The sequence below is a fragment of the Brienomyrus brachyistius genome, chromosome 9 (assembly GCF_023856365.1).
Source record: "Brienomyrus brachyistius isolate T26 chromosome 9, BBRACH_0.4, whole genome shotgun sequence".
NCBI classification, from domain to species: Eukaryota; Metazoa; Chordata; class Actinopteri; order Osteoglossiformes; family Mormyridae; genus Brienomyrus; species Brienomyrus brachyistius.
In genome coordinates this window covers 4,385,776-4,402,500 of record NC_064541.1, presented here as the reverse complement: position 1 = coordinate 4,402,500, position 16,725 = coordinate 4,385,776, and the positions used below count along the sequence as shown (strand labels likewise).

General features: G+C 42.0%; 1 protein-coding gene across 1 annotated transcript; it reads left to right on the top strand.

Moving 5' to 3' along the window:
- The first annotated feature begins 9,311 nt into the window (after nt 1–9,311).
- Nucleotides 9,312–11,454, top strand: LOC125748334 (uncharacterized protein K02A2.6-like). The gene has a single exon (XM_049024361.1). It carries the CDS (start codon nt 10,510–10,512, stop codon nt 11,452–11,454), a length of 945 nt encoding a protein of 314 aa, XP_048880318.1. The 5' UTR covers nt 9,312–10,509.
- Nucleotides 11,455–16,725: the final 5,271 nt, after the last annotated feature.

Genomic DNA, 16,725 nt, shown 5'->3' with positions numbered 1-16,725 from the left:
TCGTCTTCTTTAAATATTGTTTTTTCCTTCTTTTGATGTTGTTTTACGGAACAAGAGTCATACAATGCTAGGATGTCTGCAGGCAGCGCCAACTGAACGCAGTGAAGCAGTGCCCAGCTCTTTTATAGGGAGCGTCAACTCGATGGTTACGTAAGTCAAGTTCTAGAACGTTGTTCTAACTCGTGGGTTTCTAACTCACGTTTCATTGGTTTCCCAGCTACGCTGTCAGAATAATGTTTGCTGATTGGTCAAAAATGTTAAAATGCACCCGAGTACGGTAAAAAAAAAAAAAAACTCAAGATCTTGCTACCCTACGGAGCACCCATAAGGTGATTTTTTATTTTTTTTAATACAAGTTATATTCAGCTAATTGTAGCAGACCGTAATTAGACTAATCCACCCTTTGTCAGAGCTTGGGTGAAGAGAAACTCCAAAAATCACACGTTACACAAAAAAAAATGTTTTAACTTTATTACACAATCAATATACAGAAATCATGGGTTTGTTTGTCGTGGTTTTTCTCCTTCCCCGCCAAATCAGAAGTCAGAGGGCAGCTTGTGCAGTATCCAGAATTCAGTCTTTATTGCAACAATGAAGTTACAACCAAGGCTGGACACGTAAAAGTGTGTCCAGTACTGTTTTACACCAATTTAATTTAATTCTTATCTCGTCACTTAAGCATCATCATTCCTTCAGCCATTCACAATAATTGTTTTTTCCCTTAATCCACACCCCTAGGTGATAAGTTTGTCCATAATTTCTTTTACCGTTTGGTCTCTCGGCTGAACATAATGGTGGCGCGAGCAGCTCCACTTAGTTTTCTAAAAATGCTCAGCCGTGAACTTCTGGTGAACTCAGGGGAATCCCTTCCTTCAGTAGTAAACCTTGGCAGTTTCAGCCTTTTACACATTGTCTAACTAAAAGGTTGATAATATATTTGTCCTTTAACATAATGATAAAATATACGCTAATAAAAGTGAATATTCATAGATTCAGGACTAACATAAAGTAGTTAACAGAAACTCTGTTTCACAGAGTTGTAACAGAAACATAATATTCCATATAGTCTGCTATGAAAATTCGGGTTGAAGGCTGTGGCGTAATATGTTAGACTGACTGAAATAAAACAGAGAAAACGTAATATAAAGAAGTAAGGAAAATAGAGGTTAAAATGCACGGTAATTTCTTGTCATATCGGCGCAAATGCACATAAAATACGTACGAATTCACACTGTTACAACAACCGATTGCTGCACATATCGCTTTAAAACTTGAAAGCGTACTTGCTTACCAGTTATATCCATCCCTGCTTATATAGCCAACAGAATGTCAAACACCATTGCTGCGCTTGCGAAGTAACTTGCTTGCCTGCTAGTGGCGTTCCAGTACATTTCTAAAAGCATGCTCAGGCAGTGCCATCTTGTGGTTTGTCATATATGGAAGCCTCAATAAGCCAAAAATAAGCTACTTTTCTTCTAAAGGACAAACTCAATTTGTATCAGCTAAATGTTTGAGTTTTTATAGCCACGAGCTTACCTTATTGTAAGACAAAGCAGGACATTTATGCATCATGATAATTAATTTAAGAAAGCGGTATTGTGCCTCATTACGCGTGTATTTAAGATGCAGTGTGGTGGAAGCTTATTACCTTTGAATAACATTCCTTTAAATATTATGCCTCAGCTCTATTTGCTTTAACAAAATAAAGCTTCCTATTGTCCTGAACAGTCGCTATACAATTTGTTTTTATGAAACTTTCTTTAACATTTAAAAGAAACGTAGAACTTTCTACAGCTGAGCTACATAGCACGTCTTCGACATTCCCCGGTAAAATGGACGCTACGCACGAGTTATGACGTAATACGCACGTAGCGTAATACAACTCATTAGCCATTTACTACATACGTTCTTTTGCATTATTGTTAAGCGGACAGTGGGAGTAGTTTCCATAGAAACAACGTAAATGTCTTTTACCGTTCGAAGCACAGCAAACTCTACGAATGAAAATGGCGCTGAGGTGAGCAGTTTGTTAGCTCTCCAAAATTATATTATGCTACTTTGATTATTTACTCTTTTATACTATACTAACGTAGTACATGTCGATAAAATTATTGCATATTTTTAATGAAATCCGGCACCAAACAATACAGACAGTTTTCTTTTTAATACGGCGCGAACCTGTAATAAACGTGATGGTAGGCTCCGCCCGCCCCCCCTGAGCACTGAGCGCGGACGGTTCCGGTACACTGACCGGGGGCTGGGAACCCTTATGGTAATGGATGGTAAAATGTTTAAGTAATTTGGGGCATTGCTTTCGTACTAAGGTAAACGCTTCGAGATGACCGCTTATCTTACTGGGTCTCGGGGGGTCCGCAAATTATTTAAAAAAACGCACTCTCTATTGTGAAAAATATATGTATGTATACCTAAAATAATTGTGTAAGTAGAAAATAAAACAAACGCAAACAATGTATTTAGAAACAGTTGCGTTCCCCCCCCCCTTCCTCACAGTGGTTTGGCCCGCTGCCTGCTTTCCCAGTTCATCTCACCTACTCTACACTCACGAGTCAGGTGTGTGGCTGCGGCTCTATTAATGCTGAACTCCAGTAAGTAGGGTATTGTATTCACTTTAAATAAAGCGATTATCTTTAATGTAGTTAATGCAGACTCGTAAAGTTAAGTCAGATTAGTTTCGGCAAAAATGCTGATTACCGATGTAATTTTCCCTGAATCTGATATATTAGCGATTAAAATATTACTTATATAGTTAACGTTAGCTTGTTTACAATAGCTTGTTCCATAGTGCACTGCAACTAACGCGCCAAAGCCGTTTCCAATGCATTGTTTTATTTGTGACGACTTGGCATAATATTAACTTAACATTAACAGTCACAGTTAGCATATTGTTTAGCTGTAAATGAGCACTGTGCTACGTCCGAAATGACCCCACTGTATTTTTTTGTATAATCAGTTTCTGTTCTGTTGTTAAGTGTCTTAATTAATTTTAAATACAAATTTAAACCTTTTTTAAATTCCTTGTTTTTATTCTTGTGATTATTTTATGATAGTTTTACTTTCTTTATGTAAAGCACTTTGAATTACCATTGTGTATGAAATGTGCTACAGCATAAATAAACTCGCCTTGCCTTGCAGTGTCATAGACTAGATAAAATGACAGAAAAGGAAAATGGACATAGGAACATTTTTCAGTGCACCTAAACGCCAAGTAACTACGAAACGTTCACATATTATTTGGCTTTAAGAATGGGTGCTTATGAAAATACTAATGTCACAATATCAATCGCAGGCAAAGGAGACATAAATTATTGAGGGACAGGTAGAGCAGGGTCATTCAGATGTACAGTGTCAGGTAAGTGTTTTGTGCTTTTATTGAAGGGATAATGACAGAAATTTTTTTTGGATGAACAATTTCTTTAATGCTTTCGGAGTTGTGGCTGTTCAGTAGATGAACATCACAGGCTCACCAATTTACAGTATGATCTGTCAATTTAACAAGTGTAATGTAAACAAGTTAGTTATTATGAGTATGGAAAACATCCTTTCCTTCATTTTTTCTGCTTCAGGAGTCAGTCTGTTCTGAGACAGTGAGAGTAGAGGAAGGGGCAGATTCAGAACCAGGGAGGGAGCCGGAGACAGCAGAACAAAGAGATGATATTGCCAGCAGCAGCACAGGGAGCACAGTTTTTAGTTTAGATCTCAGTGCCTGCACAACTACCTCCCCAGTGTATCGAAACACAAATGCTTTCAAAGAAGTCATTGACATTTCAAAAGAAATGGTATCAAGACATTCCATGGCTAAATTACAGTCCATCAATGAAAGGGGTGTTATGTTTTTACTTCAGCAAAGGTTTTTCAAACCAGTCCTCTTTAGCTCATAGACCTGATGCTGCTTTCGTTAGTACAGGCTTTAGAAATTGGAAGAAAGCCACTGAAAAATTTACAGTACACCAGACCTCTCAAGCCCACCAACATTATGTGACTGTCACTTAGGGGTGGGATTCTTTAGGTACTTTGCGATCCGATCCAGTTACGATTCTGGGATCCACGTTCCGATTCCAAAACGATTCTTCATATTCATTTTTTTTGCAAATATGCTTAATTTAAAATTATATGTTTTTTGTTCATAGTTAGAATCTCTGTTTGACAGTATTTCAATTTTAAAAATGACAAAGTTTCATAAAGACTTGTATTGCTTTTATTTTGACAAAATTATATTCAGGATGAGCAATTACTAAGAACAACTGTAACAACAAATCAACAAATGGGTTGTTTTCAGTTTGTTTAGAACCTTTTAAGAAAGGAAGGAATGTCTTATTTTTTGTTTAGAACCTTTAGAAATATCTTCAGAGCTGCAATGAATTATCTTTCAATCAGACTGCAAAAAATATCAAGATACAAATTAAATAAACTATAGTGAGATGTTGGATATTTATCTATCGTAATTATATTGCCAAGTTCAAGTTTTTGTGAAGGAAGAGCAGTTGGTCCACATGTTCAGGAGTAAGTGCTTCGCTGGGCCGTAACAATATCTCCTGCAGTGGAAAAGACTCTCTCTGCAGAGACACTGGTTGCAGGAATGCATAAATACCTCTTTGCCATTTTGGAGAGCAAAGGAAAAGACACCTTGTTTATATGCCACCAGTTGAGGGGGTCCTCAGATAGAGAGAGTGGTGGAGAACCCCGATATCTGGTCATCTCCTCTTCATCTATGGCATGGGCTGACTGATGATGTGGTGTAACAGAAGCATCAGAGAAGGTCTGTCCCAGCAGACAGTGCAGCAAAGATGAAGCTCTTCCTGTTGAAGTAGAAGGACGGTCATCCTGATTCTCTGCGACTTTAGGCTGTGGGCTCACTGAGCTGCTGGCTTCTGTCACTGTGCAGTCTTCTGGATTTTCCTGCTCTTTTGCCTTATCTTCCTGCTTTTAATCAATCACAAGAGAGGAAAATTGTTAGGTTGAAGAAACTGTTATTAATCATTTTGTTATCACTCCTGTATGATCAGCAGTGAATGTAAATATGTATATACATTATTTTGTTTTTCCCTAGCCTCATACTTTAGATTATATTAATAATAGCATTCCCACCTTAGCAAAACCAGAACTTTCTCTCACCTCCCTATTCTGCATGACTCTTGCGCCTCCCACTGACTATAAATAAAGGAGTCAAGGGGAACCACCCTTTGTAACACATTCTGCTGTAGTTTGCATTGCAGAGAGTGTGGGTACCCTTGCAAGTAAAAACTATAAAGTGTGTTGTCTCAATAAAAGGTGGAGTTGGGGTGGAAACGCCGGGCGCTTTCCCCAACATAGAATTTGGTCCTTCGAGCCGGATCCGAGGAACCCCGAAGACGTACTCCAGTACGCCGAGAGAAGCGACACCGAAGTCTGTCGACAGCCACTCGAAGTCGGGTGCAAGAAAGACCTGTGATGTGAATTCGTCATCAGGCCGGTGGTTAGAACTGTGCTCGACGTCTGGTGATGTCTGAAAGACCTCGGTGACGGAACAGAGAGCACACTACATAGGTGAGAAACACGGCGCCTAAGTGAATAGGTGGCCAAGTGAGACATACGGCACCTAAGTGAGTAGGTGGCCAAGGCATGCATGTGGTTAAGCTTAGCCGAAATTAAGCGGGAGCGAAAGTAGGCGTTGTGGGAGAGAGTGTACGGCGTTCTATGTGGATGTGTCCTTACAGGTTTTAGACTAACCTACACGATCCACCCTAAAAGCAACAACATACTGGTGACTGAAGGATAAAGGACGGGTTTCATCCCTGAAAACTAACACCGCTGCTCTAATAGTGAGCAGTAGAAGGCCGTGTTGGTGTCCTCCTGAGGTCTCATGCCAGGGACTTGCTTTTAGGATTTTTTATGTTTTGTAGTGTATTCAATAAAAGGTAACAATGGGAAAAAATCAGAGTAAACAAATCAAACTAGAGGGAGATGAGAAGTTTATGGAAGGATATAAACCAGGATCAGGACAAATAAGTAGTCAGAGATGGAGGGAAAAAACATGGGTTTGAAGGAAAACTCCATACTCCAGACATATTAAAGTTACAGGGAAACTTAAAACTGGAGATGTTACAGACTACCAATAATAAAAAAGGCCAAGATAGAAAAAAGGAATACGTTTTCTCTGATGCATGGTTAGAACAGAGTAAACTAAGAGATAATAAGAGACAACAGAAAAAGGGAAATAAGGAGAAAAAACTGCAGGCGGCTTTAATCACACTAGACGAAGAAACGGCAGCAAGACCTTCCGCCCCTCCAGCTCCTCCACCGCCCCCACAAATTCCGGTGCCTGCACCGGCGCTGGTTCCAGCCACAGATAGACAAGAAGCAAGGGGGGGGGGTGGAACCATCTCGCATGTTAACTCGAGGGTCTGATCCCTCTCTATATCCTGTAAAAGATTTGGCCACAGCTAAAGTACAATGGCATCCAAAAAATAACACAAGAGGAGGTAGAATGGCAGTGTCCCCTCGTAGAAGTGGCAAACCCAAATCGAGGGCCAAATAATGCAGGACCCGAAACTATGTTAGTATATAGACCCTGGATCGCTGAGGATAGAACAGCGGCTTTAAAAGGAATACCCCCGGTTGAAGAAGGGGTACCCGAGTTTTGGAATGCCATCCTAGAATTACAAAGTAGTTTTCATTTGAACAGCAGGGAAATGTACCGATGCCTAAGACAGTTGTTTACCCATAAATGGGGACGTGTGGCAGGCGACTTCACTGGACACGGTGCCAATAATCAGCCCTTAGCACATAACTCGCAGGAACTCATACAAGCATTACAACACCTGCGAGAGAGGATAGACACAGTCTTCGTGAGACGTGCAGATTATGGGCGAATAGCGCAGTGCAAACAAAAAGATGGAGAGGAACCTGAGGATTTTATGGAAAGGATGCGAGTGGTGTTCAGGGGAAATTCAGGAATTCCTCACGACGAGGAAGACGGAGGAGTGTATCAGCAACAATTAAAACGAGCTTTTGTCGCAGGCCTAATGTCTGAATTGCGAAAATATCTCGACAAACATTGGGTACATCAGAATACTGGCTCAGTCCAACAAGCCTTAGAATATGCCCAACACGCACAGAAAGCGCAGAAACAGCAAAAGACAGATACAATATTCAGCGCCTCTGACGTGGTAGCGCTAGTGCAAACGAACCCTCGGGGACGTGGGGGATTCAAAGGTAGAGGAAGAGGAAGATTTAGAGGCCAAGGAAGATTTAGAAATAAACAAACAGGAGGGTTTTCACAGGAAACAGAGTGTTGGACATGCGGGAAACCTGGACATTTAAGCAGGGACTGCAGGTCAGGGAAGCGACCATTTAATCCAAACTCCACCGAAAATGACCAATGACCCTCCTCGGAGACCCCTGTTGCCGACACTATCCGAGGTGAAACAGAGGTCATTTTAAGGGAAGAAACGGAGGTTACCTTACAAGACCTCCTGGATGAGGAAATAGATTTGCAAGCAGTATGTCAGCTATTAGCAGAAAGGCAGTGGGGAACTTTGCCAAGTCGGAAATTAATCATAAATGGCAAAGTATATGAATGCCTGTGTGATACTGGAGCCTGTAGGACTGTCCTAACCTCCAGTCCTCCTGAAGTCACATACTCCTCATCTGTCATAAATATAAAAACAGCAGGAGGCCAACCAGACAGTCATCAGCTAACAAACCCAGTTGCAGTAAAAGATAAGGAAACTGGGATTGAATGTCAAGCACAAGTGTTAATAAGCCCTTCTTGCCCTGTCAATCTGTTAGGCCGTGACCTTATGGTACAGATGGGCATTAGTGTAGTTGCCACAAACTCTGGCATGAAAGCAATCATAAATGAGGAAGCCTATGTTGTGCAAGGAACCGGAGCACCACAATATTACTGGTCACTGGACCTAGGGGGAACTGCACAGACACGAGAATTGTTGCGAAAAACTAGAGAAAAGCAGTCCCCTAAACAAACCCAGTTCATGCCTGACAATGCCTTACACAGATTATGCCTATGACAAAACGTTTCATGCCCTCCAAGACACTTGTATCACCTTACAACATTTATATGTTAACTCCACTACTGGCTTTTCTGCTGCCTCAGTCATCTTATCTAATAAACAACAGGCTGTGCTCAGAGGGGAAACACCACACGTATCTCTATCAAAACCACCTCAGATGCAGTGGAGGGATGTAGAGATGTTCTTACAAGATTCCATGCACAGTTACAATGACTACCAACCCGTACCTGGCTCATGTTGGAGCTATGACAAAAAACACAATGTGTGGCGGTTTCCTTTGGGATGGAGAGTTCAAACCACTCTCACCACACACTTGCAGGACCCAACCTGACAAATTTTTTCTGTTCTGGAGGGGGGATCATGTCCAGATCTAGATCGCCTCCCGGAAGGGTTGTGGTCGTCCTCCCCCACTGATGTAGGACTGGTAAAGGGGTTCCCACCTTACAAAGTAATTGTGAAATCAGAACACCGCCCGGTAGTTAGACAATACCCGTTAAAACCTGAGGCAGAGAAAGGTATAGCGCCTTTAGTGCAGGATATGTTGGCATCAGGAATATTGCGAGAGGCTCCTGAGGCCACTTGCAATACTCCTATCTTCCCCGTCCAGAAGGGACATATAGGGAAATGGCGCATGGTGCAGGATTTAAGACCAGTTAATAACACAGTGCAACACGCAGCACCAGACGTGCCCAACCCACACTTATTGCTCAACTCATTAACCCCTGATAAAAGTTACTTCTCAGTAGTTGATCTCAGTAATGCATTTTTCTCAGTACCATTGCACCCTGATTCTCAACATTTATTTGGTTTCACCTATAAGGAAAAAAAATACACATATACTAGACTCCCTCAAGGGTTTTCAGAAAGTCCACATGTATATACCATGGCCCTTAGATATTCTATGAGTACCTATAAAATAGCATCCCATAGTCAAGTGCTACTGTATGTAGATGATATATTAATTGCTTCAGATACAAAACAGCATTGTAAGGAAGCCACACTGTTGGTGTTACAGCATTTATATGATACAGGACATAAAGCATCAAAACAAAAATTACAATATTGCAGGGAGGAAGTTATATATCTTGGACATAAACTCTCCCAACAAGGTCGATCATTATTAGAAACTAGAAAACAGGCAATACAAGAGGCACCAAAACCAAAGACTAAACAGCAAATGATGTCCTTCTTAGGACTTTGTAATTATTGCAGAGAATGGCTACCTGATTATGCCGCACTCGTTCAACCTCTGCAAACCTTAATTTATGGCCTTAAAAGATAAAATTCAGTGGACAAATGAAGGAGAATTGGCATTCACAAACTTAAAAATGATGCTACAAACAAATGTGATACTTGCCTTACCAGATTATCAACAACCATTTACCTTATGTGTTGATGCTAATCAAGGTTATATGAAAGCGGTATTAACACAGCCGTTCGGGACAAAGGAAAGACCACTAGCATTCTATTCTAAATGATTAGATGCAGTAGCAGCTGGTTTTCCAAAATGTTTGCAAGCATGTGCAGCTGCTGCAGAAGCAGTAAAATTATCAGCAGAATTAGTGTTGTGTCACCCACTCACCCTGAAGGTGCCACATTCAGTTTCATTAGTTTTACTGCAGACACCGCTTCCGTTCCTCACACATGCTAGACATCTGACCTTAGTCTCACTCCTGCTTTCACAGTCAAACATTACTATACAGCGATGTGGTCCTCTTAACCCTAGCACCCTTCTTCCGACAACGGAAGATGGAGAGCCACATTCGTGCAAAGCAGTTGTGGAAGAGCAAACAAAACCCAGAGCAGATATTTTACAGACCCCAATATCAGATTCAATGGTTGTTTATGTAGATGGATCAGCATCAAAAAATGATATGGGAAAAAATAAGGTCGGGTATGCTGTAGTTGCGTCCACTGAAGTGTTAGAGGCCAATGCACTCCCACCTGCTTGTTCAGCACAAGCGGCTGAACTCTATTCTGTAATTAGGGCATGCGAGCTATTCAAAAATAAGTCACTTACTATATATACTGATAGTCAATATGTTCATCACCATGCAAGAGTGTGGAAAAATAGAGGTTTTAAAACATCGCAGGGAACGTCTCTAACTCACACAAACTTACTACTTAGATTATTAGATGTTGTACAATTACCGACTCGCCTTGCACTGTGCAAATGTAAAGCACACCAAACCGATGCTTCCACAATAGCTAAAGGAAACAACTTTGCAGATAAAACTGCCAAAGAAGCGGCACTGAAACAGCCCACCTTATCAGTGGCAGACATTCTTTTCATAGATAGTGATGTGCTGTGTGATGCACAGATTCATGCTCCTAAAACAGAAATACAGAGTTGGATCAAGAGAGGAGCAATACAGCAAGGGAAAGTTTACTATATGAATGACAAGCCTATCCTACCAAAAATTTATACAAAACAGCTGCCTTAGTGAGCCATGGAAATACTCATGTCTCAACAGGAGGGATGGTACATATTATCCAGCAATACTTTTATGCTATAAATTTTTCTGATTATGCAAAGCAATTTTGTAGAACATGCTTAATTTGCTGTAAACATAATACACAGGGTAACATGAGACCAAAACGTGGTCAGTTCCCTGTAGCTGAGTACCCGTTTCAAGTTGTACATATGGATTTTATTGAATTATCTTGGTCACAAGGGAAGAAGTACTGTCTAGTCATTATAGACACCTTTTCTACGTGGGTAGAAATATACCCTGTAAAGCACTGTGATGCAATGACTGTTGCAAAATGTTTGGTAGGCCATTATTTCCCTATTTATGGCATACCTCATATTATAAGATCAGACAATGGGACTCATTTTGTAAATCAGACCATGTCACTTTGTTCACAAGCATTAGGTTTTACGCTTAAGAATCATTGTGCTTATCACCCTCAGAGTGCAGGCTTAGTGGAGAGAACTAACGGCACTATTAAAACAAGGCTCAGAAAAACAATGGAAGAGACAAAAAGGCCGTGGCCAGAATGTTTGTCTCTAGTAAAATTGTGGATGAGAATAACTCCCATTCCTGCAGGATTAACACCTTTTGAGATAGTGTACGGAAGGCCGTTTCCCCTAGCAACCGAAATGAGTGATATAGGGAAAGCGGACAGAGAAAATACGTTGGCTAATTGGATGCGAAAGTTGCTATCATCACAACAAAAACATAGCCCCAGTAGTCTGCCAGTAAATTCTGTTTCTAACCAACAGGATAACTTGCAGCCAGGGGATTGGATCCTGGTCAAGGTCCTGTTGCGGAAGGAGTGGAGCACACCCCGGTGGGACCGTCCTTATCAAGTCCTCCTCACAACACCAACAGCTGTGAAAATAGCAGAACGACCTTCCTGGATACACAAAAGTCACTGTAAACCCATCAAGCCCTTATCAGAGGCCTCAGCGACAGAGTAGCAGTGGAAGTCCGCTACAAAGGCACAGTAACCAATAGGGTGCTGCTGTCTCAACCCGGTGAAGAAAACAACTGAACTGCACTCTATTAGGATGGCTCTGACGGGGTGGGGATGTGGTAAGGTGACTCTAGGGGTCATTCTTATTGTTGGACTTGTATGGTTGTCCTTGCTCCCACTAGCTCCATTGCAGCACCTACGGCGATGGACCCATGACGACTTCCATCTGCGCCCGTTGCCTGCTGACCACTCACACCCGTTCATGAAGAACTACTGGTATCGATATGTACATGACACTGTAACAGCAAAAAATGTGACGAATTGCTATGTTTGTTCTGTGATGCCTACTCATAGTGAAGGACCCACTGTATATGGAAAACCCATGAATATGTCCCAGGCCAAATGTGCTGCATCTTTTGCAGGTATAGGGTACCAAAGTATTGTTTCACTTATATTTTCCGTAGATGGAGACTATGTTAATATCACCACTAATGGGTTAGGTAATATAACCGTAAAAACTGTTGTGCAAGATGCCACAGGAATATACCCAGATGACCCTGGGTTCCAAAACGGCACATGTCTCCAAGACTTTTGGGTGGATTTCACCGTAACTAAAACCAATGTATCATTCCCCTTTTCTGTCCTAATATATCAAGACCCAACCACATATAATCATTCAGTCTGCTACAAACAGAATAATGGCACTAGGTGGATCGGAGGCAATACCACGAATTGTGACACGACCTTCGTTAGCAGCATGTACGGCTCTCCTGTCTCGTTCTTGGGGCCCAGTAATGGAACTTATTGGGTGGATGGAGTGGCTTGGTTATGCGGACCTCGTGCATACTTTGTCCTACCACCGAACTGGTTTGGAGTTTGCGCTCCTATTTTTGTTTCAGATCACACCTTTCTGATAGCACAGGGAAGTAAGGTTTCCATCAGAAGCAGGAGGAAGCGTTCAATATCAATACAACCCCATGACAGTTTGTGGGGAACAGACGTACCCCCTGAACATAAACTGTGGGGAACAGGCAGTAAAGTTGCGCTGTCCCTATTCCCCTGGGCAGGAGTCGGAAAGCTCATGCTACGAGTAGAAACTCTAAATTATAGACTAGGTCTTTTCATAAATAGTTCGATACTAATTGATCAACAACAAAACGAACAATTGGACATAACCAGACAGATGGTTATCCAGAACCGTATGGCATTAGACCTACTAACAGCTGCACAAGGAGGAGTATGTGTCCTCCTGAATCAAACGTGCTGCACTTACATTCCTGACAACGTGCACTCACCTAATATGACAATTGCCCTCGACCGCCTCCGTGACTTACAAAAAGTGATGACCATGGACAGTCAACCGCAGTCCTCCTGGCTGGACTGGTTTGTTACAGGAACATGGTGGTCCATACTGATGAAAATGTGCCTACCTTTTGTTTTGTTTTTTATTTTGTTTTTCTGTTGTTTTATAACTGTTATACCATGTTTGAAAATGTTTATTAATCAAGCTCTTAATGCCGCTTTTCGGACACACAGTACAATGTTTCTCTCCCTTACTCAGAATATGGAGACAGAGCCTGTTTCCAGCGATAGCGATGAAGAAGACATGCAATTCATAATGACGGCTGAGCCGAAAGCACCCGTGCAGGGCTCGGACCTGAAGTAACGGAATTAGATGTTTTTCTATGATAAACAGGAGGAACGACTCCTGATGGTTTTCTGTACTCCACAGTTAGGATGATGATGATGTGATCTAAATGACGGTTGTACTGGAAATGCTTTTGCAACTTGTACAATACTGATGCTTCTGATCATACTGTCATGATAAACAGGAGGGACTGTTAAGTTGAAGAAACTGTTATTAATCATTTTGTTATCACTCCTGTATGATCAGCAATGAATGTAAATATGTATATACATTATTTTGTTTTTCCCTAGCCTCATACTTTAGATTATATTAATAATAGCATTCCCACCTTAGCAAAACCAGAACTTTCTCTCACCTCCCTATTCTGCATGACTCTTGCGCCTCTATAAAACTATATAAAAACTATAAAGTGTGCTGTCTCAATAAAAGGTGGAGTTGGGGTGGAAATGCCGGGCGCTTTCCCCAACAAAAATAAACAAAATAAACAATAAACATATAGATCAAACAACTAAGTTAAATGATTGAGGTCGTACACATTGACTAATAAAGATTTAGAAAAATTTATTTAATGTTATTTCATAATTTAAGACTGACATGAAATTACACAAAAAATCCTTGTAATATTGTACTGTTGCAATTGCTTTAATATTATGATATTGATAATAAAAAAAAAATACCTCTTGCAATGATGAAGCTTCATTAATCACTGTTTTGTGCGCTTCTCTCTTTTCTTTGGAAAGAAAGGGCAGTGCCTTAAAGCGCGGGTCCAGAGAAGCACATTTGTGAAGAAGATTGGTCTCCTGTACGGTGGTGTACCTTCTGCTGAGGTCCTCACTGATGACCCTCTTTATCTCCCTGATCACTGATTTTTACTCAGTGTTTTCTTTCATGTCCTGGATCAAGTTAGTATGCAATGGAGCAATCAAACATATTGTGGGGCTGCTCTCCTCTGACATTAGAAGGGTGGCATCTTTCATAGGCTTGAGGGCGTTTATAACATCTTCAGCACATGAAATATCTGACTCTGTAAGAGTGAAGATTTCAGACGCTCCTTTTCTCACCTCGGGTGACAGTAACGCAGCGCAGACAGCCGGTTGTTGCTCAATGAATCGTTCAAGCATCTCATATGCGCTGTTCCATCTAGTGATGTCAGATTTTAGTTTATGAGATGGCAGATTAAGCTGTTTTTGTTTCTCCTCCAAATGATGCTTTGCAGTTCTGCGCCGATGGAAAAACGTTACAATGCACCTCACTCTCCCCAACAGCCTTGAAACTGCCGGCAACTTTAGCGCTCACTGAGAGGCCAAATTAAGTGTGTATGCGTAACATTCTCACATGTGGAAGCTTGCCAAGCTGTGCTGCAATAGCCATATTAGAGCCATTGTCAGTCACCAAAACTAAGTTTTTGTTTGCAATTTTCCATTCGTTTGCAACACTTTGCAAAAGTTCAGCAACATTTGCGCCTGTGTGGCTTTCGTTCATAGCCCGCATTTGCAGAACACAAGCCGCGAGCTTAAACTCATCCGTGATGTAGTGAGCCGTAATGGTGACATACGAGTCTGTTGAAATTCATGTCCATGCATCGCATGTTATTGCAATCCTGTCCGTATTACTTATTGATTCTAAAATTTGAGCTTTAGTCTCCCTGTAGAGTGCGGGTATTGCAGTGTCACTGAAATAACGTCGTGACTGCACACTATATCTTGGCTCAAGCACCTGTAACATTGAGCAAAATCCTTTGTTCTCCACTACAGAGTAAGGCCGCAAATATTTGGCAATGAAACCCGCCACTGACCGGGTAATTCGCTTGGCTTTTTCAGAATTGGATGGAAGCTTTGCTACTTGCTCGAGGGTCCTTTGAGTGAAACCGGCGCTGGGCGCGATCGGGACCGAAGTTCGTTCCTGCAGCTCTGAGTGGAACCGTGTTAAATGCTTCTTCATATTAGTAGTGTTCCCAAAATACTTAAATTTGGTGCGACAGACTTTGCACACAGTATGGCTTTTATCAACGACCCCTGTTTCTTTGTCTTCACAAAATCCAAATTGTTGCCTCACAGTCGATTTTAAATTTGATGCTGCAGGATGTAGTTTGTCCATTGTTCAAATGAAGAGCAGCATATGTAAGAGGCGAGCGTTGTAATGTTTATTTTTCCGGGGCACACTCGCAATTTGATAGAACACAGGATCGATTCTGAATCTTTGAGAATCGATTTAGAATCGTCAGAGAAAGAAAAAAGATGCATCTATTTTTTTTTTCTCTCTCCTCGCTTCCCCTCTCTCACCCCTACTGTCACTGCATGTCAGCCAAACCCAATCAGCGCCCAGTTATCTAGTGCATGGCGTAAACACAGGAGGTGGCAAGACATTGCTTGAAGAAAATTGTTAGCTCTATGTGGCAAGGCAAGGACAATCTTTAAGAGGCCATACTGAAGAAAGTGGGAGTCTGTATCAGCTCATAAAACGAGGATGATCCAGTTTTATTGATATGGTTAACAGATCATGTCTTCCTTGTGCCTTGAGGGGAGGAGGGACCAGTCGAGCAGTGCTGGAGGATCGGAGAGATCGTGGTGCAGAGCGGGGTGTGATGAGGTCCTTTAGGTAGGATGGTGCCAGAGAATTTTTGGCTTTGTATGCGAGCATCAGTGTTTTGAATCTGATGCGTGCAGCTACAGGAAGCCAGTGGAGGGAGCGCAGCAAAGGAGTGGTATGGGAGAACTTGGGAAGGTTGAAAACAAGACGAGCAGCTGCATTCTGAATCAGTTGGAGGGGACGGATGGCGCTCAGTGGTAAACCCGCTAGAAGCGAGTTACAGTAGTCAAGGCGTGAGATGACGAGGGACTGGACGAGTATCTGGGTAGCCTGAGTGGAAAGAAATGGACGTATCCTCCTGATGTTAAAGAGGAGAAACCGACAAGAGCGAGAAAGACTGGCGATATGTGAGGAAAATGACAACCGATCATCTATGGTAACTCCAAGGTTTCTAGCAGAAACCGAAGGACGGATCAGGGAGTTGTCGAAAGAGATCGCAAGGTCCTGGAGGGGGGATGAGTCAGCCGGGATGTAAAGCAGCTCAGTTTTACTAGTGTTGAGTTTTAGCTGGTGAGTGGTCATCCAAGATGAGATGTCTGCCAAGCATGTAGAGATCTTAGTGGAGACATGAGTGTCTGAGGGAGGGAAGGAGAGGATGAGTTGAGTGTCATCGGCATAGCAGTGGTAGGAGAAGCCATGTGAGGATATAACTTCGCCAAGAGATTTAGTGTAGAGGGAGAATAGGAGAGGGCCAAGAACTGAGCCCTGAGGGACACCGGTGGAAAGACAACGTGGAGTAGATGTGGATCCATTCCATGTCACTTGGTATGTTCGGCCTTCTAGGTAGGAAGCCAGCCAGCGCCAGGCCAGGCCACCAATGCCAAGACTCCTAAGGATGGATAGGAGAGTTTTGTGGTTGACCATGTCAAATGCTGCTGATAGGTCAAGAAGGATGAGGACAGATGACAGTTTGGCCGATCTGGCAGCATGTAGCTTCTCAGTGACTGCTAAGAGGGCAATCTCTGTACAGTGAGCTGCTTTAAAGCCAGACTGATTAGGATCCTGGAGGTTGTTCTGAGAGAGATAGAGAGAAAGCTG

What these genes read in the sequence shown, in the direction of transcription:
- LOC125748334 (XM_049024361.1), top strand. Translation starts at nt 10,510, where the DNA reads ATGGTACATATTATCCAGCAATACTTTTATGCTATAAATTTTTCTGAT.